The 24097-nt window shown below is 42.9% G+C and overlaps 1 protein-coding gene across 1 annotated transcript in view; it reads right to left on the minus strand.

The window, feature by feature from the left end:
• LOC137522241 (sialic acid-binding Ig-like lectin 14) overlaps positions 1–24097 on the minus strand; it is a 102601-nt gene that overhangs the window by 57957 nt on the left and 20547 nt on the right. The window contains exon 4 of the mRNA XM_068242273.1: positions 23188–23271. Coding sequence (XP_068098374.1) covers positions 23188–23271 — 84 coding nt within the window. The remainder of the gene's footprint in view (positions 1–23187; positions 23272–24097) is intronic.

Genomic DNA, 24097 nt, shown 5'->3' on the forward strand with positions numbered 1-24097 from the left:
TTGGAGGAGAAGGAGTCAGAGAGGTAGGTGCTGCTGTTGTTATCCAGTGGGAGGGACGGCGGTGCAGCTGTTTGCGGCGTGGGCAACACCCGCGCCGTAGCAGGTGAGGAATCGCTGCCAGGCTCCACAAGGTTCACCCAGTGCGCGGTAAGGGAGATGTATCGACCCTGGCCGAACGCACTCGTCCAGGTGTCAGTGGTGAGGTGAACCTTGCAGGCAACGGCATTCTTCAAGCTTCGGGTTATTTTGCTGACCACGTGCTCATGCAACTCAGGCACTGCAGAGCGCGCAAAGTGGTAGCGGCTGGGAACCATGTAACGTGGGATGGCCACTGACATCATGCCCTTGAAGCTGTTTGTCTCCACCACTCGATATGGCAGCATTTCGCAGGCCAGAAGCTTGGCTATGCTGGCTGTTAGTGCCACGGCCCGGGGGTCATTTGCTGGCAATTTCCTCTTGCGCTCAAACATCTCCGAGACAGACAACTGAACCGTAGGGCTGCACACTGAAGGGCTGTTGGTTGTTGTGTTTGATGAAGACTGGGAGACCTCAAGAGCACTATTCCGGAAAGTGACAGTGTCAGCGTCGTCTGATGTTTGTGAATGTTGTTGTGAACCACGTAATGGCTGGGCTACTGCTGCTGCTGAGAAGGGTCTGGTGGTGAGTCTGGTAACCCTAAGGGAGGCAGTGTTGCTGGTACCCTGTCCTGCCGCGTTTGTCCACAGAGTGGGATGTTTGGATACCATGTGGCGGGTCATCCTGGTGGTGGAGAGGTTGTTAATATTTTTCCCCCTGCTCAGGCGGGTCTTGCACACCTTGCAAATCACCATGGTACCATCCTCACTGCAGTCTTCAAAGAAAGGCCAGACTTTGGAGCACCTGCCTTGCTGGCGATTTCTGTTTGCGCCTCTTTTGCGTCTCACTTGAACTTCCACGCTTGTGGTGCCTGAAATTTCGCGCCGCCTACCTTGTGGCACAAGGCGAACTCGTGCAGCAGTGGGTTCTTCAACAGACTCATCTGTGCTGCTACGACGGCGATGTTCTCCTTCACATACAAAATCTGGGTCTGTGTCCACATTGTCCAAACCCTTCTCTTCCATCTCCTCAAACTCGTCATATGTGATTGTAGGCCGCCGCCGTGGAGTAGAGCTCCCCAGAACAACCTCTGCGCAGCTCACTCCAACGTCGTCTTCCAGATCTTCTCGGGCGACCTCCTGCAATTGAAACCCCTCCTGCCCAACTTGCTCTGGGATTTGGGTTTCCGAGTCCTCCTCGGACTCGCCTTGCATTTCAGTGCGCGGTGCATTTCCCACAGTAAATGGTTGTGAATCCGGGCACAACATTTCTGGCTGTTCCATTGACCTTTGAAAGGTGGAAGTTTGTTGGGCTGGGAATAGCTCCTGCGAATACCCCATTGTGTCCTGAGGAAATTCTTTGGACTGGTTATTTGGCAGTTGTGTGCGTGGTGTCGCTGCTGGTTGTGTCAGCTTTGTGCCCACTGGCTCCTTGTAACTGGCTGAGGACTCGGACCTCGTGCGTGATGTGCTGGTGCTGCTTAACCCACTGCTGGACGCTTGAGAGGTCATCCAATTAATTATCTGGTCCTGTTCTTTTGGATTTGTGAGGGTTGATTTCCTGGACAACATGGGCGGTATTAAGTGAGTTTTCTTCGGTGCTCCACTGTGGCCTGTACGTGAACCGTCAGGGGAAACACCTCTTCCCTTGCCCCTCCCTCTTTCACAGGATTTCTTCTTCATTTCACTTATCCTTAAAGTACACGCTGACTGGCAGCAGTACAGTGGCAGTACAGAAATGCTATACAGTGGTGGGTGAGCGCTGTACTACTATTCCCAGCAGCGACACAGAGCACAATGCTATACAGTGGTGGGTGAGCGGTGTACTACTATTCCCAGCAGCGACACAGAGCACAATGCTATACAGTGGTGGGTGAGCGGTGTACTACTATTCCTAGCAGCGACACAGAGCACAATGCTATACAGTGGTGGGCGAGCGGTGTACTACTATTCCCAGCAGCAACACAGAGCACAATGCTATACAGTGGTGGGTGAGCGGTGTACTACTATTCCCAGCAGCGACACAGAGCACAATGCTATACAGTGGTGGGTGAGCGGTGTACTACTATTCCCAGCAGCGAAACAGAGCACAATGCTATACAGTGGTGAGTGAGCGGTGTACTACTGTTCCCAGCAGCGACACAGAGCACAATGCTATACAGTGGTGGGTGAGCGGTGTACTACTGTTCCCAGCAGCGACACAGAGCACAATGCTATACAGTGGTGGGTGAGCGGTGTACTACTATTCCCAGCAGCGACACAGAGCACAATGCTATACAGTGATGTGTGAGCGGTGTACTACTATTCCCTGCAGCGACACAGAGCACAATGCTACACAGTGGCGGGTGAGCGGTGTACTACTATTCCCAGCAGCGACACAGAGCACAATGCTAAACAGTGGTGGGTGAGCGGTGTACTACCATTCCCTGCAGCGACACAGAGCACAATGCTATACAGTGGCGGGTGAGCGGTGTACTACTGTTCCCAGCAGAGACACAGAGTGGCAGTAAACACAATGCTATACAGTGGTGGGTGAGCGGTGTACACAGAGTGGCAGTAAACACAATGCTATATAGTGTGGGTGAGCGGTGTACTACTGTTCCCAGCAGCGACACAATGACTGGGGGACCCTGGCTAGCCTGGCTGGAGAGAGAACTACCCTGCCTGCCTACCCAAAGCTAAATCCACAGACAAATGGCGGAGAAATGACGTGGATCGGGTATTTATTTACCCAAACCACGTGACCCGTTCGACCAATCAGAGCGCGTTCGGGTCCGAACCACGTGACCGGTTTGAACGGTTTGAACATCACCTGAACAGGGTGATGTTCTGCAGAACCCGAACAGTGGCGAACATTGTTCGCCCAACACTACCTTATAGCCAGGGGCATAGCGATAGCCATAGCAGCAGCTGCTATGGGGCCCTGGAGCACAGGGGGGGGGGCCAGGTGTACTTAATGTATTCACCATTAACTTTCATGTGTTTCTCCATCCTTCAGTGCCCATGAACTATGTGCAGTGCTGATTGCATGAGAATGCATGAGAATGTAAAATGCAGGTCGCAGTGCATACATCTGAGGGCCCCATTAAAGTTTTGCTATGGGGCCCCATGATCTCTAGCTATGCCACTGCTAATAGCAAAAGTTTTTTTTAAATAATCAAGGCTGCTTTGAAGATTATTTATCTGCTTCAGTGGTCTCCATCATTTTTTAAACAACCCCATCATGTGGCCAAACCATGTAGGCAACATAATACTCTGAAACTGAACCCATCGCACAGTCTCACATTTAAAAAACAGTGCAATGTCATAGTGAAGTAGATTTTGGCTAACGTTAAAGCCCCATATTTTCTATCGTTACTATATTTGTTACGTAAGTCAGAGTCAAAAGTGGTAACACGATAAAAAATGTTTTTGTTTTTTTTAAACATCTTGTTTCTTTGAAAAAAATCCATTTTAAAATTGAAAGGGGAAAACACAATTAAAAATCAGTGCAATGCTAAATGAAATACCGTATGTACTTTAAATTTCAACCCGTGGATTTTTTTCACCTTAATCAGAGCAATTTTCACCTCCCATTCATTCGCTAATAACTTTATCACTACTTATCACAATTTATTGATCTATATCTTGTTTTTTCCACCACTAATTAGGCTTTCTTTGGGTGGTACATTTTGCTAAGAATTATTTATTTATAAATGCATTTTAACATGATTAATAAGAAAAAAATGGAAAAAATTCATTATTTCTGTTTTCGGCCATTATAGCTTTAAAATAATCCACGCTACCATAATTAAAACCTATGTATTTTATTTGCCCGTTTGTCTCGGTTATTCTACCATTTAAATTTTGTCCCTATCACAATGTATGGCACCAATATTTTATTTTGAAATAAAGGGGCATTGTTTCCGTTTTTGTGTCCATCACTATTTACAAGCTTATAATTTAAAAATTGTTTGTAGTATACCCCCCTTAAAATGCATATTTAAAAAGTTCAGACCCTTAGGTAACTATGTCTTTTTTTTGTAATTTTTTTTTCCATTAAAAATTTTATTTGGGTAATATTTTGGTGTGGAACATAAACAGTAAATTTGTAATGTTGTTATATGTGTAAATTGTAATGTAAAAAATATGTAGATGTAGTTTTACTATTTGGCCACAAGATGGCCACCTTCATTTTTATTTTCCCTCCTTGTACTTCTCACTAAGCGGAAGTACAAGGGGGATGCGGAAATTTTTCCGGGCAGAAGAACTGAAGCCTCTAGTTGACTGCTGACAAAAGGATGGGGAAAAGGTTTTCCAGTTATCAGAAGAAGACACTCCAAAGTGAACCCACCCCAAAAGAGGCCCCATATTAGGGAGCCTTTTTGGGGGGATGAGGATTACAGTAGCGGGCAAGGATTACAGTTGACACTCACCTCCAGTCTCTGGGCCACTAGAGGTCTGGCTCTGGCCTGTCTTCTCTGCAGAGCCTGATAGTTCCTGATTCTCAGATCGGCAACTAGAGCATGGAGTGGTACTGCAGAGAAGACAGACCGGACCTGTAACTCTAGTGGCTGGAGCCCAGAGCCTGAAGGAAGTGAGTGTCTCTTGTAATACTCGTCTTGAAGATGGGGGGAGCACAGTAACAAGGTTGGCAACCTAAAGAGAGGGACGGAGGATATAAGTCAGGCTCAGTGCCCTCGGTGTTCTGTGTCCAAAGGCTAGAGACTATAATCCAATCCAACCTCTGCCTTGTCCAAAGGCTAGAGACTATAATCCAACCCAACCTCTGCCTGGCCCTGGTTGGCAACAGGAACCACAAGCAGTGTGTGAGAAAAAGTAACAGAGGTTTGTTTTTGCTTTTTTCACAACAGGTGAAAAACACATCTGTGGATCTCTATAGGGAAACATTATGTGAATTTTTCATGTGTTTTTGAATCACAAATCTTGCTAGTGTGAACCCAGTCTTACCAATTGTTTCAGGAGAAAAAACATTTAGGGCTCCGTTCACATTTATCAGAATTTGTGTACATTATTTGTTTTTACAATTTTATGTTCGTCGCATGCACATCTAATGCATTTCAATGGCATAGCATTTGTCCTGTGTTTTTGTATTTTTAGTGCATTTTATGCTTGCTTAGTTTTATAAAACAGCTCTGGAGATCTGTGTGTGATTCAGGTTTTATGCACGTCCGTGGAAATGCAAAAAAAAATCAGTTTTGTGAAAGTTCAGATGCAATATGAATATTGTAAATTAACTTAACTTCTTAGCGCCTTGGACAGAACTATGTTCCGGTTCTTGTTAGGTTTGTCTTTTTTGTTTTGTTTTGAGATGATATCCTCCTTTGCCCTCTCTCCCCAGAGTGGTCATGCAAATTGAGAGTCAAAGTTGGGTCTCGTTGTAGTCCTGTATACATTTTTGCTTAATGGATCCATCATTCTGTGCTAGCAATTTACTTTATGTTATTAATCAAAGTATTAGGCTCCCTGCACACGATTCCGATTTTTAATTAATTTTTACATCCGATTCTGATTTTTAATCGTTACTGCATGGTGCATTTTTTCATCCATTTTTCTGTTGATTGCATTCAGGGAAAATTGGAATCGGAAACGGAATCGCAAATGGATTTGCAGTGTGCAGGGAGCCTACGTGTCATGACTCTTTGTCAATATGCAATATTATCTCAAAGTCCGACCAATATTCGTACTGTACTGTATATGAGTTGTATGACCCTGTCCTTGTATTTCATATGTATTGTAAAAGATTTTCAATAAAAATTAATTGTTGGAAAAAAATGTAACTTCTTAGCGGTAACCCCGAGTCAGGCTCAGGGTGGAAAAAAAGAAGCCAGGTGAAGTAACTCGAGCCTGACTCGGGGTTACCGCTAAGAAGTCACAGGGAGGCTTATGTAGAGTATATCGCGCAGCGGGCATTTTAACTCAGCTCCCCCAGGATCCAGATGCAGGCAGCCATTCTTTTTCCTGTCCTTGAAGTCTCTGCGTCCCTTGGGTGAGATCACTGTTTGTAGTCATGACGACAGCCGGCGATCTCATTATAGGGTTACATCACCCCCTGGAGGACAGAGGGAGAACTGCAGCGCTGGATCCCAGGGAGGTGAGTAAGCACAGAGGCTACTGCAGGCTATCTAGCAAAATAATTTATTTCCCGGTTTTAGGGTCTAAAAGCCTGCAAAGCAATTGCATCGCTTTTAGACCCCAAAATCCGGAAATAATCATATTGCCAGGGAGGTTAATTAATATGCAGAGAAAAAACACAATCCAAAAAAATGTGCATACAGACATGTACAAAAACACAAAACTACAGAGAAAACCATATTAAAATGGACATTCATGTGAAAAAAAGGTGGAAAAACGCATTTGGAATTTGGAAGGATAGATGTGAACGCTGCCTTAGGGCCTGAACACATTAGTGCTGTTCGGTCCACTTTCAGCAATGCGTATCAGTGTCTAAATTGCTGAGTTGCTGGAAGCAGACAGAAGCATGCTAATGCGTTCAGGCCCTTACAGATTAAAGCATAGCAAAATTAATGAGACTGAAGTTGCTGCAATCCAACACTGCACTGTTTTTAAAGGGGACCTGTGCCCCTATGGGGTACTCACCTTGTTAGGGCAAAGCCTCTGGGTCCAAAAGAGGCTTCCCTTGTCCTCCTCACTAATTTTGTTCCAGTAGTGGGACCCCCGAAAATCAGCTTGTCAGTGCTTGTCCACTCCTGTTTTATGCAGGTAAGCTCCGTCCCGGTTGGCTTTATTTGGAGTTTAGAAATGGTTGAGCTGGATCGGGTCCGGGCTACTCGCAAGTGCAAGCAGTCTGTGCCTGCACAGTAGCAAGGACTGATCGGGCTCAGCTATTTCCACCAGAGCCCAAGAGCTAGCATGCATATTCAGGGACGCCACTTTTCTGGGGTCCAAACACTGGAATGAGACTACAGAGGATCCTGAGGCTTCCCCTCCTGAGGAGTACCCCTTAATAACACTTTTATATCTCACAGGTATACTTTAAATGTGTGTCTACATTTTAATTTAATAATTGATTATTCTTAAACACTACAAGCCCGATCGGGGAGACATCCGGATAGTTCTATCCGGATATCTCCCAGTAAACCTGGGTGGGGGGGGGGTCAATCTTACTTGTCTGACATTTTCTTCGGTCCGTCCCAAGGCGCCTCCCACGGTGTGGTCCAAGTGGCGGTCACGTGATTACAAACACTTCCTCCTTCCGGGTTGAAGGAGGATGTGTTTGTAATCATGTGACGCGCGTGGAGCACATCGTGGGAGGCACCGATGGACGGACGAAGAAGTCTGACAGGTAAGATTGACCCCCCCGCCCACCCCGCACAGGTTTACTGGGAGATATCCGGATAGCAACTATCGGGATGTCTCCCAGATCGGATTTGAGCAGCCCTGGCTACAAGGACTTTAAAAATCAAACAAACATTTTTGACATGTTTCCACTGAGACATAGCAAATCTGGTGACAATAGCAAATATGAGGCCTTTATAATGAGCTAAAATCTGATTCAGTATGATATTGCACTGGGTTTTAAATGTGTTTTCCCCTGTAAATTTTAAAATAATTTCTCTAAAAAAAACTATAAGGTATTTTTGAAAAAATTTTTTTGGACATGTTCTGTTGTTTAGCATTAATCTACTTCCTAAAATTAGCATGTTTGGGGGCTTTGAAATCAACCATCAAAATCAGCCTCATAGACTGCAATGCAATTATCAAGAGGATTTTGGCTGTAATTTCACAAAATTTTCGCTAAGCAAATATTAGCCAAATTTTCTGCAAAATCAGTTCTTGGAATTTTTCCTGCTCATCCATAGAGATGGCTTGAACAGTTCACCAGCGGACAGTTCCTGGCGAACATGGGTTAATTAAGAAAAATAAAGGACTTTTTCAGTGTTGAGTTTTTATTTCATTTAACTCTTTGTGGAAATGGGCAAGGGGTACTATGTACGCCTATACTAATTTCTCCTGGGGAGGGGTCGGCATCTGGGATCCCCCTTTTAAAGCGGACTCCCAGATGCCACCATGAATTCCCCCACAGGACGTCGGCGGCCATATCTCCTACTGGGGCACCAGATTGACAAGAGCTCTGGGGGAGAGAGGGAGGCTTGGCTGCCCCTCTCCTCCAGAGCCCCCTCATACCATGGACCATGTGGGCTGGTATAGTTCAGGGTGCAAAGCCCCAAGCTGCCAGGGCTCCACATTCTGGCTATCCCAGCCTGCATGGAGGACAAGGGATTAAAGAGGCTCGAGAGGGGGAAACCTACGTAATTTTCTTCAATGCTTCCCACACTCTGAACATGTATATAAAAAATAAATAAATACATTTATATACATGTTAATACATTATTTGTCATTTTACCGCCGTAACTTTGCTACTCTTTTCCTCTAACTTTAACATTGATTTTCTCAAAAACTATAAGGTCTTTATGAAAAAAAAATACAATTTTCTAGCACGTAAGGGGGCTTTGCTATTAACCGCTAAAGTCGCTGCCCGTTGAAACATTTCCCGAACGAGAACTTTAAATTCGATTTTTTTTCAAAAACTATAAGGTCTTTTTGAGAAAAATGTTTACTCTTGTACCCATTTCAAAACCACAGAAAAAAAAGTAGTCCCTCTTTTTCATACCATATGAATAACCCAGTTTCCACAATAGTAGTACCTTAGAATTAGTCTTTATTAACAACATCACATGATTAAAAACAATTAAAAAACACCATAATCCCCCAGGCCCATGATTATCCAATTAATAGAAACAATCAGTAATGATACAATTGATCAATAATTCCTGCTGGGCTCATGTTCTCATTCACAGGCTCAGCAGCATATTGCTCCAATAATATATCTCCCACCAGCAATTGCTAAATAACAGTAAGTAATATGGTGGGACATTGGGTCAAGAACTGCTGCTGATCCTGGAACAGTTAATAAAGTGCATCCATATGTAAATGACAAATATAGAAAAATATGTGCTGATCTGGAATAAAAAATTGTGCAAATATGCAAATAAGGTGCTAGTGCCTTAAATTCATCAATATGTAAATCCTATAAGTAATAGTAAGCAAGATATGCTTCAAGCAAAGTAAAATGTCAATAATAGTGAGCAGGATATGCTTCAAGCAAAGTAAAGTGTCAGTGCATAGAGATCAGAGTCCCAAATAGCGACTGCGTCAGAAATAAAGTACCCACACCAAAAGAAACTGAAATCAGACCATCGTGCAATAACGGAAGCCGCAACCAAGCCAGGACTAGAGTGTAGGAATGAAAAAAGATGACAACAACAGAAGTGTGAAGACCAGACCAGCGTGTTACACAAGACAAAATAAAGATATTAGACCATATAAAGAAAAGTAAAAGCTTACCAGCAGTATAAGGGTGAATAGAGCCGTGGGGTTCAGCGATCCTACCGGTTCCGCCGAAGCTGCCTCAGGGATGCTGACTATCCTCATGGTCGCTGATTAAATACAAAACTTTCGCCTATGCATGCGGCCGTGTCATCAGCGTGACCCGGCGTGCCGTCGCCATAGCGACCACACAGCCGTGTCCGCCCCTAAAACTAAGGAAGCTGCTGCATTCCAAACTAACTCTAAACGTGCAGCAGAGCTATTCAAGGTATAATGCATTAACAGTCTGCAACTTCAGAAATATACATGTGTCACAAATCTTTAACACAAATTTCTACAGCAAGGATTCTCCTCCAACCTCACATATATTAACCTCTCAAAATTTACAATACAAAGCTAACAGAAAATAATAATAAATAATAACAAGGATGGAGTAAGATGCAAGTTTCCATATATAATGGGTCATTTTTGGGGTAGTTTTTCTTCCCCCATCTCTGTATCACAAACAATCTCCCTAGTCACAGGTCCAGCTATCTTCCACATGATTTCTGTCACTCCACAGTGAACCTCACGGGACCAACATCACCGTTACCGTATACTGTAAGGAAACAAAAACATAACTCCTCTAAGTATTCATTTTTTCAACTGCATATTCAACTCTAGATCTCAGAAGTGTCTTCCACCTACTTGAGGTATAGACCAAGTCAGACCTCCTTACCTCAAGGTCTTAAGGAAGGGAGGCCTCCACATCATTATAAAGATAGTGCACACTGAGACAAGCACTCATTCCTAGATGTTACAGATGGTAAAGATTCAGGATGTACAACTAGATGCAGGTGACATTTTGGCTACATGTGGTGTAGAAAGCCTATACTCAAATATCTCACATGATCATGGCATTCAGGCTGTTAAGTATTTTTAAGATATGGAAGCAACAGAGAACCGTAAGAGAAATCTTTGGATACTTAAACTTCTTGAATTTGTACTGAAAAATAACTTTTTCCTCTTCAACAATGCTTATTATCTTCAGATAAGTGGCGTAGCCATGGGCGCTAAATGCGCCCCTACAGTGGCCAACCTATTCTTGGGGTGGTGGGAGAGGGAATGTGTGTGGGTGTCATCTCTGGAACGATTGTGGGGTGGCATCATTTCATAGACAACATCCTCATACTTTGGCAAGGATCTCAAGATGATTTACAACAATTTATTGGTTTATTGAATTCAAACAATTTGAACATATTCCTCACGTTCGATGTCTCTCATACAACAGTGAACTTTTTGGATCTATGTATCACTAAAGATGAAGATGGACAGCTGAACACCACTCTATTTTGGAAATCTGCTGCTGTCAACAGCCTGTTACACTATTCTTCCTACCAAACACCGTCAACAAGGAGCAGTGCTGCTCATCCAAATTCCAGTCCCGCAATGTTGGTGCTGTTTTCTCTGTTAAAGAAGCCCTCTTTGTTATGTGCTGTTTGATAATTGGATCACTCTGCAATAACCTCCAATGGGTTTGCATGATGTTCTAAATTTCATTCCATCCATCATTATACTTCGTTATCAACCTCACCGTTTCACTATTTCTCGTTTTACTCATCTTAGTTTTTGATGTTTGTAATAGAGTCTCTCTGTTTGCAAATCTAGCCCTTCTCCTGGCCTGCCTGATATATTAGTTAGGATAACCTCTTTGTCGAAATCTATTTGAAAGTTTTTCGGCTTCTGTTTCAAAAGCTTCCAAGGTCGAGCAGTTCCGCCTCAACCTCAAAAATTCCCACAGGTATACTCCTCCTTGTCAGTGCTGCAGTGATACCCCTTTTCAAAATCCGGATTGACCCGGATCCACTGTACCTAGTCAGTGGATCCATTGTAGTTCCAGCTGTAATAGTTTGGTTATATTGTTGCCCCCTCTAATGTCAAGATGTAATCTTTTTAATCCATAGATTTTCCATTTATCCATACTTCCAGGTGTACATGTCAGGGGGAATGTTCCGCCGAGGTGACTAAGCGATTGGAGGAGACAAGAAAAAAAGGAAAAGGGCAGAAATGACATCACGAGTTAGCCTTAACAGTGGGCAAAAGACATGGCCCCCACCAGGAACAGAATTCTCATCATATACTATATAACATTCACTGAAATCAAAACGTGGACAGTATAATACATGAGTTATGTAAGTAGATCAGTAGCAGTAGGGTATTGTACCGTATTTATCTAATTATATATGTGTTTTTTTTCCCTGGCATAGTATGGCTGATCCTACTGTAGCAGATAAATGTTCCAGCAACACTGTGAAAAATAAGTGTGTGCTTAGTCACAAATAGCAGTATCATAGAGCGAGGAATATGACCATATATAGCACCACACCATCAATTTGAAAAGATATAACAATTTATTTGAATATATGTAATAAAGCACCATAGAAGGAAGGTTAAAAACATCTAAAAACCAAGAGGGCACCTCATATCACTGGTAAATATCACAGTAAACAGCTATAATAGCAAACATGTATATCACCTGGGTAGCTCAAGGTAAGAGCTGCCACAGGGATTGAACCCGGGTTCAGTGAGCCATACTATAAAAGTGGCTGATCCTACTGCTTTAAGGTGAGGAGGTCTGACTATCTTCTATCGCAACCTACCAGTATAAGACCCCAAGGTGAGGGGGTCTGACTTTTTTGTAACGTCTAGGAATGAGTGCTTGTCTCAGTATCCACTATCTTTATAATGATGTGGAGGCCTCCCTTTCTTAAGACCTTGAGGTAAGAAGCTCTGACTTGGACTATACCTCAAGTAGGTGGAAGACACTTCTGAGATCTAGAGTTGAATATGCAGTTGAAAAGATGAATACTTAGAGGAGTTATGTTTTTGTTTCCTTACAGTATACGGTAACAGTGATGTTGGTCCATTGAGGTTCACTGTGGAGTGACAGAAATCATGTGGAAGATAGCTGGACCTGTGACTAGGGAGATTGTGATACAGAGATGGGGAAGAAAAACTACCCAAAAAATCACCCATTATATATGGAAACTTGCATCTTACTCCATCCTTGTTATTATTTATTAATATTTTCTGTTAGCTTTGTATTGTAAATTTTGAGAGATTAATATATGTGAGGTTGGAGGAGAATCCTTGCTGTAGAAACTTTTGTTAAAGATTTGTGACACATGTATATTTCTGAAGTTGCAGACTGTTAATGCATTATACCTTGAATAGACTTGTAAGTGTTATCTCTGATTCCTCCACAAGATGTCCTCAATGTCCTAAATGCACAATTTTCCCTCTTCTCTTCTGTTTCCCTTTCATTATCTTAATTTTAGGTCACTAGATGTCTCTAGCGAGACCGCTCGTTTGCTCTGCTGCACGTTTAGAGTTAGTTTGGAATGCAGCAGCTTGCTTAGTTTTAGGGACGGACGCGGCTGTGCGGTCACTATGGCGACAGCATGCCGGGTCACGCCGATGACGCGCCCGCATACATAGGCGGAAGTTTAGTATTTAATCAGCGACCATGAGGATAGTCAGCATGCCTGAGGAAGCTTCGGCGGAACCGGTAGGATCGCTGAACCCCACGGCTCTATTCACCCTTATACTGCTGGTAAGCTCTGCGCTGTACTTTTTCTTGATATGGTCTAATATCTTTATTTTGTCTTGTGTAGCACGCTGGTCTAGTCTGTTGTTGTCATCTTTTTGTATTCCTGCACTCTAGTTCTGGCTTGGTTGTGGCTTCCGTTATTGCACGATGGTCTGATTTCAGTTTCTTTTGGTGTGGTTACTTTATTTCTGACGCAGTCCCTATTTGATCTCTATGCACTGACACTTTACTTTGTTTGAAGCATATCCTGCTAACTATTATTGACGTTTTACTTTGCTTGAAGCATATCTTGCTTACTATTACTTATAGGATTTACCTATTGATGAATTTGAGGCACTAGCACCTTATTTGCATATTTGCAAGTTTTTTATTCCAGATTAACACATATTTTTCTATATTTGTCATTTACATATGGATGCACTTTATTAACTGTTCCAGGATCAGCAGCAGTTATTGACCCAATGTCTCACCATATTGCATACCGTTATTTAGCAATTGCTGGTGGGAGATATATTATTGGAGCAATATGCTGCTGAGCCTGTGAATGAGAACATGAGCCCAGCAGGAATTATTGATCAATTATATCATTACTGATTGTTTCTATTAATTGGATAATCATGGGCCTGGGGGATTATGGTGTTTTTTAATTGTTTTTAATCATGTGTTGTTGTTAACCTCCTTGGCGGTAACCCCGAACGTAGTTCGGGGTAAGCCGCGCAGGAGGTTTTCTCAGGCCCTGCTGGGCCGATTTCCGTAATTTTTTTGCTGGACGTGGCTAGCACTTTGCTAGCTGCGCCAGCACACCGATTGCCGCCGCCCCGCGCTCGATCGCCGCTATCCGTGCCGCCGTAGAGCCCCCCCCCCCCTACACCCCTGCGCTGCCTGGCCTATCAGCGCCAGGCAGCGCTAAGGGGTGAATCAGGACTCCCTTAGACGTCACGACGTCCATGACGTCGGTGACGTCATCCCGCCCCGTCGCCATGGCGACGGGGGAAGCCCTCCAGGAAATCCCGTTCTTTGAACGGGATTTCCTGATCGCCTATCACCGGAGGCGATCGGAGGGGCTGGGGGGATGCCGCTGAGCAGCAGCTATCATGTAGCGAGCCCTAGGCTCGCTACATGATTTAAAAAAAAAAAAAAAAACGGCAGCGCTGCCCCCTGGCGGTTTTTAATATACCGCCAGGGAGGTTAATAAAGATTATTTCTAAGGTACTACTGCAGTTGTGGAATCTGGGTTATTCATATGGTATGAAAAAGAGGGACTACTTTTTTCTGTGTTTTTGAAAATGTATATTTTGTGTTGATGACCCTAGTCCTTTACTAATATTTATTCCTTATAAAGGGTTTATTGCCAGTGGATAGGACGGGGCAACATTAAGAGCTCAAGAGTTTTTTGTTAGCATACTCTTGTACTCACTGTCTTCCTCCGCATACCCTGCAACTTTTGTGTTTCTAGCACATAAGGGGGCTTTGCTATTAACCGCTAAAGTCGGCAGCCATTCGCCTGGCATTTAAGTCTACATTTGCGGTAAATTTGCGTTCGCAAATCAAACATTTTATTTTCACTACATCACCTGCTCATCCCCACTACTGAACACTGAGCCAATGCAGCATCCATCTGAGGATGCATTTTATTTGATGTAAAAATTGAGTGACCACTTTTGTAATTGATACTCTAAACTTAATCAGTATTTTTTAGGTAGTACCTAAAGCAATGTAATATGCATGGGGCATGTTTGGAAATGCCGATTTCTGATTCAGCTAAAATTCTGATTTCCACCAATGCCAATCACCGTTTCTGCAGATTTCCCATTTCTGAGGAGTCTTTTTTTAACATATTTTGCTTTCCCTGATTGGCCAAATAGTTCCGAGTGGACAGAGAATGCAGAATTTTACATTGGTTATCGGAATACGATAGAAAATTTAGGCCAATCACAAGACTTGGATATACTCAGTAGCATCCAAGTCTCATGATTAGTCTAAAATTACTGCTGCAATCCGATTTTTTTGCAGAAAAAAATCTGCATTCTCTGCTTGGTCCAATGCTTTCGGGTTTTGTGATTGGGATAAAATTACCTACTTGCGGTGAATCAGATTTCTGTGGATTTTGTGCGATTTCCGGTGGTAAATGTCATGGAAACTGAATGAGCATCCGTAATTATGCATGGTATGCATGGCTCGTTTATGGTTTCTGACTTGAATACTGCTCACTGGGGTGGGGGATTAGAGATACTGTATAACTCTCAGGTCATGTTGTGAAATAAAGTTGTGTGTTGAAATCCATCATCAACTTTTTCTTGTACTGTGTCCTCCATGGGCTGGTAACTATACCTGGTTCTGTGCAACTTATATAAGTGCATTTATTTCTTTTTAAGCATAATCAGTGCTGCTCATCCAGATTCCGGATATTCGAGTAACCCGGATATCCGACCTTTTTTTCAGCTATCTGATTCGGATTCAGATAGCTATCTACAGATAGTTGACAGGCAATCCGGATATCCGCAAAAATCCGACTATTGAGATACTGTAACTAAGGAGATGACATCCAGGACATCATTGAGCCAATCAGAGGCCTCACAGCCTAAGCCCTGGCACCCAATCACAGAAAGGAACCCTGGCCAACCCCCCTGTATAATAAGGAGGGCTGCCATGATGAGAAATATCGTCCTAGCTTGTGAATGCTCACTGAGAGACATGCTCCAGTGCTGCTGGCCTAGCAAGTGCTGTACACAGTGATAAACCTAAAGCTTTTCAGTGATTAACCCCTTCATTATCACTACACTATTGTTATATTGTTAATTAGCTTGATTTCCATTGTGTGACAGTCAGAGTATGTGCTGCAGGGCTACTGCATCTGCTATGTGTCTGTGTGTATGCTGTGCACAGACCAGGCCAGCTGCTGCCTGCTGGCCAGCTATTAGCCTTAGCTAGCTACAGTATAGGTTAGGGATTAGGGAATAGGATTACTGTGTTATTGTGTAGTTAGTACTGTAGTACTGCAGTCAGTGCTAGTAGTTGTTAGAGTAGTAGTACTACTGTGTTAGCTTACTACAGAACTGCTGTGCTGCTGAGCAGTGCCAGTGTGACAGTTAGTGTCTTCTCCTCTGCTGTCTGACTCTCACTCGGCACGTGGCACTTGGCCCTTGGAACTTGGCACTTGTAACGTGGCACTTGGCACTTTGCACTTAGCACTTTGCACTTGGCACGTGCCACTTTGCACATGGCAGGTGGCACTTGGCACGTGTCACCTGCAAAGTGCCACGTGCAAAGTGCCACGTGCCAAGTGCAAAGTGCCACATGCCAAGTTCCCCGTGCCATGTGCCACTGCCAAGTGCCACGTGCGGCATGCTCCTGGCAGACATTACACCTGCTGCTGCTACTGCATTGCCCTGCTCCTGCTGCCTTTGCTGCTCTCACCGTCAGAGTGCCACAGGCAACTGCTGCTGTGCTGATACCACGTATATTTAACCCAAAACACAATTGCTGCTTAATTTTTGGAGGTGTCTGAGCTGAATGTCCCAGTTGTGCGGTTGGACTTTGGACACAATGTGGGCTGCACGACCGCTGTCTGGAACCTAGTCCTGATGTTAATTGACATTGGATTTTAAGTCCCCTCATCATCAATTAGTGTTTCCCTTTAAAAAATAATTATGCTACCTTCCTCACTTACCCTAAAAAACATTTTTAAAGCAATTTAAAGACCACTTCCAGTTTTTCTATCCACATATCCGAATCCGCCCGAATACCCCAGATACTGAGGTCGGATATCCAATTCGGATTCGGTTTGGAAAATGTTGAAATCAGATATCCGACCCGGATCGGATATCTGGGTATCCGGATTCGGATCCAATCCGGATTTTGAAAAGGGGTATCTGAGCAGCACTAAGCATAATCAGTAGTAGTCACCTGTGCCTGCGCAGTAGAGCGGACCCGACTGGGATTTATTTAAATTTATTTTTTTATTTTTTTTTCATTATTATGGACTACTAGCTGATTGCCCGGCGTTGCCCGGGTATGTATTTGGCTGGTGTCGGCTCCACCCACTTTTTCTAACTTTAACACACAATTACTCAATGACCAAGTTTGTGAGCTTTGTAGTCTTTGGCATCAATAATTTGCATTAAAATTAAAAAATCTGATTGGCTGTGTGTGGCTCCACCCCTTTTCTGAATTTGAACCCCAGTCACCCAATGACCAACTGTACCAGGTTTGAGGCCTGGGACATTAACAGTGCAAGAATGGTAGCAATTAAATATTCCCTTGAAAAGCAATAGGTGAAGCTTAATACACTTTTGTAGGCTCCACCCACTTTTCTGAATATTAATCCCAGTCACTGAGTGACCAACTGTGCAAAGTTTAAGAACCCTCCCATTAACAGTGTAAGAATGGCTGCAGTTTACATTTTCCCAGTGAAATTTGTATTTGTCTCCACCCACTGATTGCCCGGCGTTGCCCGGGTATGTATTTGACTTGTGTTGGTTCCGCCCACTTCTTCTAACCCTAACGCACAAACACTCAATGACCAAGTTTGTGAGCTTTGGTGTCTTTAGCATCAATAATTTGTATATTCCCATAGAAATTAAGCAAATCAGATTGGCTGTTTGTGGCTCTGCCCCTCTCCAGCATTTGAACCCCAGTCACCCAATGACCAACTGTAGCAGGTTTGCAGCATCTGCTATTACCAGTATAAAAATGGCAGCAATTTAAATATTCCCCTTGAAAATCAACAGGTGAATTTTGATTGGCTATTATAGGCTCCACCCACTTCCCTGAATATTAATCTCAGTCACCCAGTGACCATCTGGGCAAAGTTTGGGAACCCTGCCATTAACAGTGTAAGAAGGCCCGCAGTCTACATTTTCCCAGTGAAATTTGGTTTTTGCTCCGCCTACTTTTTGTAACCTGGACATACAGTCACTCAATGACCAAGTTTGTGAGCTTTGGGGTCCTTGGCATCAATAATTTCTATTTTCACAAGAAATGAAACTGTTTGTGGCTCTGTCCCCTTTTCTTAATTTGAACCCCAATGACTAACTGTACCAGGTTTGAGGCTTGAATGGTAGCATTTTTAATATTCCCCTTGAAAATCAACAGGTGATTTTGATTGGCTTTTTTAGGCTCCACCCACTTTTCTGAATATTAATCCCAGTCACCCAGTAACCAGCTGTGCAAAGTTTGAGAACCCTGCCATTAACAGCGAAGAAGGGCTGCAGTTTACAATTTCCCAGAAAAATCTGTTTTTGACTCCATTCACTTTTTGTAATCTTGCACACAGTCACTACTCAATGACCAATTTTGTGAGCTTTTGGGTTCCTGGCATCAAAATTGTTTGAATGGAAGCAGTTTATCCAAAAAAAGCAAATCTGATTGGCTGTTTGTGGCTCCACCCCTTTAGTGAATTTGAACCCCAGTCACTTGATGACCGACTGTAGCAGGTTTGAGGCCTCTGCCGTTAACAGTGCAAGAATGACAGCAGTTTCAATATTCCCCTTGAAAATCAATAGGTGAATTTTGATTGACTCTTGTAGGCTCCACCTCCTTTTTTTCCGAATATTAATCCTAGTCCCCCAGTGACCAACTGTGTCAAGTTTGAGAACCCTGCCATTAACAGTGTAAGAATAGCTGCAATTTATATTTTCCCATGTAAAAAGTTAGTTGTTTTTGGCTCTGCCCACTATTTCTAACCTTGACATACAGTCACTCAATGACCAAGTTTATGAGCCGTGGGGTCTTATTGATATAAGTGGGGTCTTATTGATATAAGTTGCATTTTACCATTGAAATTAAACAAATCTGATTGGCTGTTTTGGCCCACTCCCTTTTCAGAATTTAAACCCCAGTCTCCTAGTGACTGACTGTACCAGATTTAAAGGGCTCTGCCATTAAGAGTGTATGAATAGGAGCAATGTAAATATTCCCCTTGAAAATCAAAAGGTTAATTTTGATTGGCTGCTGTAGGCTCCACCCACTTTCCTGAATATTGGTCCCAGTCACCCAGTGGCCAACTGTGTCAAGTTTGAGAACCCTGCCAATAACAGAATGGCTGAAATCAATCAAAAAAATCAGATTGGCTGTTTGTGGCTCCACCCACTTTAGTAAATTCAGACCCCAGTCACCCAATAACTGACTGTATCAGGTTTGAGAACTCTGCCATTAACAGTGTAAGAATGGTAGCAATGTAAATGTTCCCCCTTGAAAATCAATATGTAAATTTTGATTGGCTGTTTTTAGGCTCCACCCACATTTCTGAATATTCATCCCAGTCACCCAGTGGCCAATTGTGTCAAGTTTGGGAACCCTGCCATGTAAAAAATTAAGTTGTTGGCGCCGCACACTTTTTCTAACTTTGGCATACAGTCACTCAATTATCAAGTTTATCAGCTTTGGGGCCCTTGGTATCAATACTTTGTATATTCCCATTGAAAAATAAACAAATGTGATTGGCTGTTTGTGGCTCCGTCCCCTTTCTGAATTTGAACCCTAATCACCCAGTGACCAACTGTACCAGGTTTGAGGCATCTGCTATTAACAGTATAAGAATGGTAGCAGCTTAAATATTCCCTTTGAAAACCGAAAGGTGAATTTTTATTGGCTGTTGTAGGCTCCACCTACCTTCCAAATTCTTAATCTCATTCACCCAGTGACCAACTGTGCAAAGTTTGAGAACACTGCCATTAACGGTGTAAGAATGGCTGCAGTTTATATTTTCCTAGTAAAATTTGTTTTTGGCTCCGCCCACTTTTTTTTAACCTTGTCACTCAATGAGCAAGTTTGTGAGCTGTCAGGTTCCTGGCATCAAAAATGTGTGAATGGAAGCAGTTTATCCACCAAGGAAATCTGATTGGCTGTTTGTGGCCCCGCCCCTTTTTTGAATTTTAACCCCAGTCACCCAAAGACCGACTGTAGCAAGTTTGAAGCCTTTGCCATTAACAGTTGTAAGAATGGCAGCAGTTTAAATATTCCCCTTGAAAATCAATAGGTGAATTTTGATTGGCTGTTGTAGGCTCCACCCACTTTCTTGAATCTTAATCGCATTCACCCAGTGACCAAGTGTGGCAAGTTTGAGAACCCTGCGATTAACAGTCTAAGAATGGTTGCAGTTTACATTTTCCCATTTAAAATGAATGGCTGAAATTTGATTGGCTGTTTTATGCTCCACCCACTTTATCTGGATTTGTAACCTGGGTCACCAAGTGACCAACTGTGCCAAGTGTGGGGACTCTGGCTTGATTACTGTGAGAATGGCAGCCTTTTACATTTTTTCCATTGACTTGAATGGGTGAAATCTGATTGGCTGTTTGTAGCTCCGCCCACGTGTGCAGGGGGGCCGCGAGACCCCCAGAACATATCATCCCAGGTAGTAAGGGATCTGTATACCAAGTTTTGTTCAAATCGGTTAAGCCGTTTTCACACACACACACACACACACACACATACACACATCCGATTTTATATATATAGATTTCCGACTGATCCCGAGCCAAGAGCCACTACTGTGCCTGTGCTGGAGCCGGGGAAGGTAAATATTGCAAACGCTATTGCGCCTGTCCCACAGCTTGGCAAATTGTTGGCTGTGGCTTCAGAGAGGCCTAGGAAGACCACCGTGGGACGGAGGAGGATGGGGGAAGCCTCAATAGGATCCAGAGGCTTCTCCGTCCTGAGGTAAGTACCCACAGGGACACTTTTTTTTGTTACTTTAACCATTTATGCCACACGGACGTGAGCCTCACGTCCGCAGCGGTAGCTGCTACAGCCACAGGGACGCGATAGTCACGTCCCTGCAGCTTGGGGTGGTTTGCAGGTGATCGTAAGGGCAAATGCCTGCGATCTCAATGTTGCTGCTAGTGGGGGGATTGGTTCCAGGGGACAAAAGTCTCCTGTGCTAATCCGTACATGTCCACCGAGAATAAACACTGTTTTTGTTCAAAAACAGGGTTTATTCTTTTAATACAGGGAGTGCAGAATTATTAGGCAAGTAGTATTTTTGAGGAATCATTTATTATTGAACAACAACCATGTTCTCAATGAACCCAAAAAACTCATTAATATCAAAGCTGAATATTTTTGAAAGTAGTTTTTAGTTTGTTTTTAGTTTTAGCTATTTTAGGGGGATATCTGTGTGTGCAGGTGACTACCGCCGCCAATCGTTAGATTTATAAATGGGAACAAAGTACCCATTCATTAATCTCCCTGCAGGCCACACATGATGCAGGCTTCCATTGAAGCCTGCGTCACTTCCCTAGTTACAAAGAAGTAACACATTATTTCCTATGTAGTGTACTTGTATGCTACATAGGGATTTGCTCAGTGGGGACATCTTGTGGGCAAATAGTAAAGTTACACCTACTGACTTTAGGGAATAAAAAAATTAATATGTATGTCAAGAGGGCATTTTATTATAAATTTATGGGTTAAAAATTAGCGATGGATGTAAAACTGAAAAAAATGTACCTTTATTTCCAAATAAAATATTGTCACCATACATTATGCTAGGGATATAATTTTAACATTGCAATAACTGGGACAAATGGGCAAATAAAATGTTTGGATTTTAATTATGGTAGCATGTGGTATTTTAAAACTATAATGGCCAAAATCTGTGAAATGATTTTTTTAACTTTTTTTCTTAATTATTCTGGTAAAATGAATTTAGAATTAAATAATTCACACATAATGTACCACCCAAAGAAAGCCTAATTGGTGGTGGAAAAAACAAGGTATAGATCATTTATTTGTGATAAGTAGTGATAAAGTTATTGGGGAATGAAAAGGAGGAGCGCTGAAATGGGAAAATTCCTCTTGTCCATAAGGTGAAAAATACCCGTGGGCTGAAATGGTTAAGCCACCAGCAATCAAGAAAATAGTTTTTATAGTACTTTTTCACTTAATGTTTGGTAGTTTTTCAATTTCAGAGTGCTGAAAAGTTATTTTAACCACTTTACCCCCGCGGAGATATCCATACCTCCCGTTCTACCCCCTCTGTCCGCGCTCCCGCCGCTCATGCATGCGCTCCCGCCGCTCGTGCACGCCGCTGCCCGCTCGCCCGGAGATCAATGAACGGGAAAATCCATTCCCGTTCGTTGATCTAAGCCCCCGCAATGATCTGCTGCTTCTATCCTTCCGGACGCTTACAGGTCGCATGAACACAAACTCACTTTACAAATAGTAAAACTACACCCTAAAGCATTTTACATATACAAATACATTAGTTTTAAACAATAAATTAACTCATTACCTCCCACACTCCCCAATTTTTTTTTTTTTTTTGTAATTAAAAAAAAAAAATACAATTAAAAAAAACATAAATAGTTATCTTAGGGACTGAACTTTTTAAATATTTATGTCAAGAGGGTATAACACTGTTACTTTATAAACTATGGGCTTGTAATTAGGGATGGATTCAAAACTGAAAAAAATGCACCTTTATTTCCAAATAAAATATTGGCGCCAAACATTGTGATAGGGACATAATTTAAATGGTTTTATAACCGGGACAAATGGGCAAATACATTTCATGGGTTTTAATTACAGTAGCATGCATTATTTAAAAACTATAATGGCTGAAAACTGATAATTTTTTCCCACATTTTTTCCTATTTTCCCATTAAAACACATTTAGAATAAAATAATTCTTGGCATAATGTCCCACCTAAAGAAAGCCTAATTGGTGGCGAAAAAATATATAATATAAAAAGATATAGTTCATTTCATTGCGATAAGTAATAATAAAGTTATAGACGAATGAATAAAAGGAGCGCTGAAAGGTGAAAATTGCTCTGGTGTTCAAGGGGTAAAACCCCTCAGTGGTGAAGTGGTTAAACAGAATATCCTCGGAGAAAACTTAAAGCAAATCTGTACTCTCAAATTCTTACAATAAAAAGCATACCATTCTATTCATTATGTTCTCCTGGGCCCCTCTTTGCCTTTTCCGCAGCTCCCCACCGCGATCCTGGCTTTTAATCGCCAGTTTTAGGCAGTGTTTACAAACAAAAAACATGGCCGCTAACCAGGAAGTGATGTTTGAATATTTCTCATGTTACAGTATACTACAAGTTTTTATTACATAGAGAATTATCTGCACTCCAGTCTGGGATTCTCACAGTTCTCAGCATGAGACAGGCAGCTCCCTTCCCCCTCAGAGAGCTCTATCTGTGAGAAATAAACAAAGCACACAGAGCCTGCAGGGAGAGTGGGGGTGTGTGCATAACTTCTCCCTATCACAGCAGAGGCAGCACATTCCTCCCTGGCTCGACAAGGCTAGATAAAGAAAAGAAAATTAGATATATTACAGAGACAGTGCAACTAGAAAAGGCTGCAGTAATCCAGATCACATTAGAACAGGTATAGGAACTTATAGGATACAAGAAATAAGGCTGAACATTTTGTTACAGAGTTTCTTTAAGGAGAAGGAGCAAAAGAAAAAAAAGGCAAATGGATCAGGCTCAGTGAGTTTAAAGATTCTTACACGCGCTTGATCAAAATTGTCTGAGACAGGCTATTATGACTGGCTCAGCTGATAGTTATGCATGTGTACAGCGGTGCCCGACCACTGCTCCACAAGCAGCCAACTCCATTGTACACACCGCTCCCCCATCTGCCGTCACATATGCTCTGCTCCATCATCCCCCCGCCACCCACAAAGCAACAGAGCACGTCATCAGTTATATAGCTGACTGTCATTGCTGGCTCGAATTTTCCTCACTGAAAAGCTTTTAAGAGTTTCATGATATAACAAATATATGCAATGTGGCGGGGAGGGGAGGGGGTGTTGTGAGATGTGATTTTTACAATGATGACATTACTTAAAGGAGTCATCAGGGATATTGAGGACAATAAGTGCTACTTACCCGGGGCTTCATCCAGCCCCAAGCTCCCAGCATGTCCCACGCCGCAGCTCCGCGGTGAGCCTTTCGCCTGTGAAGCTTCCCGGTCCCCGACGATAACATCAGGCTGACCTGGAGGTCGGCCTGTACAGCGCCTGCACGAGCAGCGCTGTCAATCACCGCCACGTGGACCGGAGCGGACTGCGTAGGCACAGAACTACTGCGCCTGCGCAGTATGCTCAGAACCACGTGGCGAGGGA

Source organism: Hyperolius riggenbachi, chromosome 6 (assembly GCF_040937935.1).
Source record: "Hyperolius riggenbachi isolate aHypRig1 chromosome 6, aHypRig1.pri, whole genome shotgun sequence".
NCBI lineage: Eukaryota > Metazoa > Chordata > Amphibia > Anura > Hyperoliidae > Hyperolius > Hyperolius riggenbachi.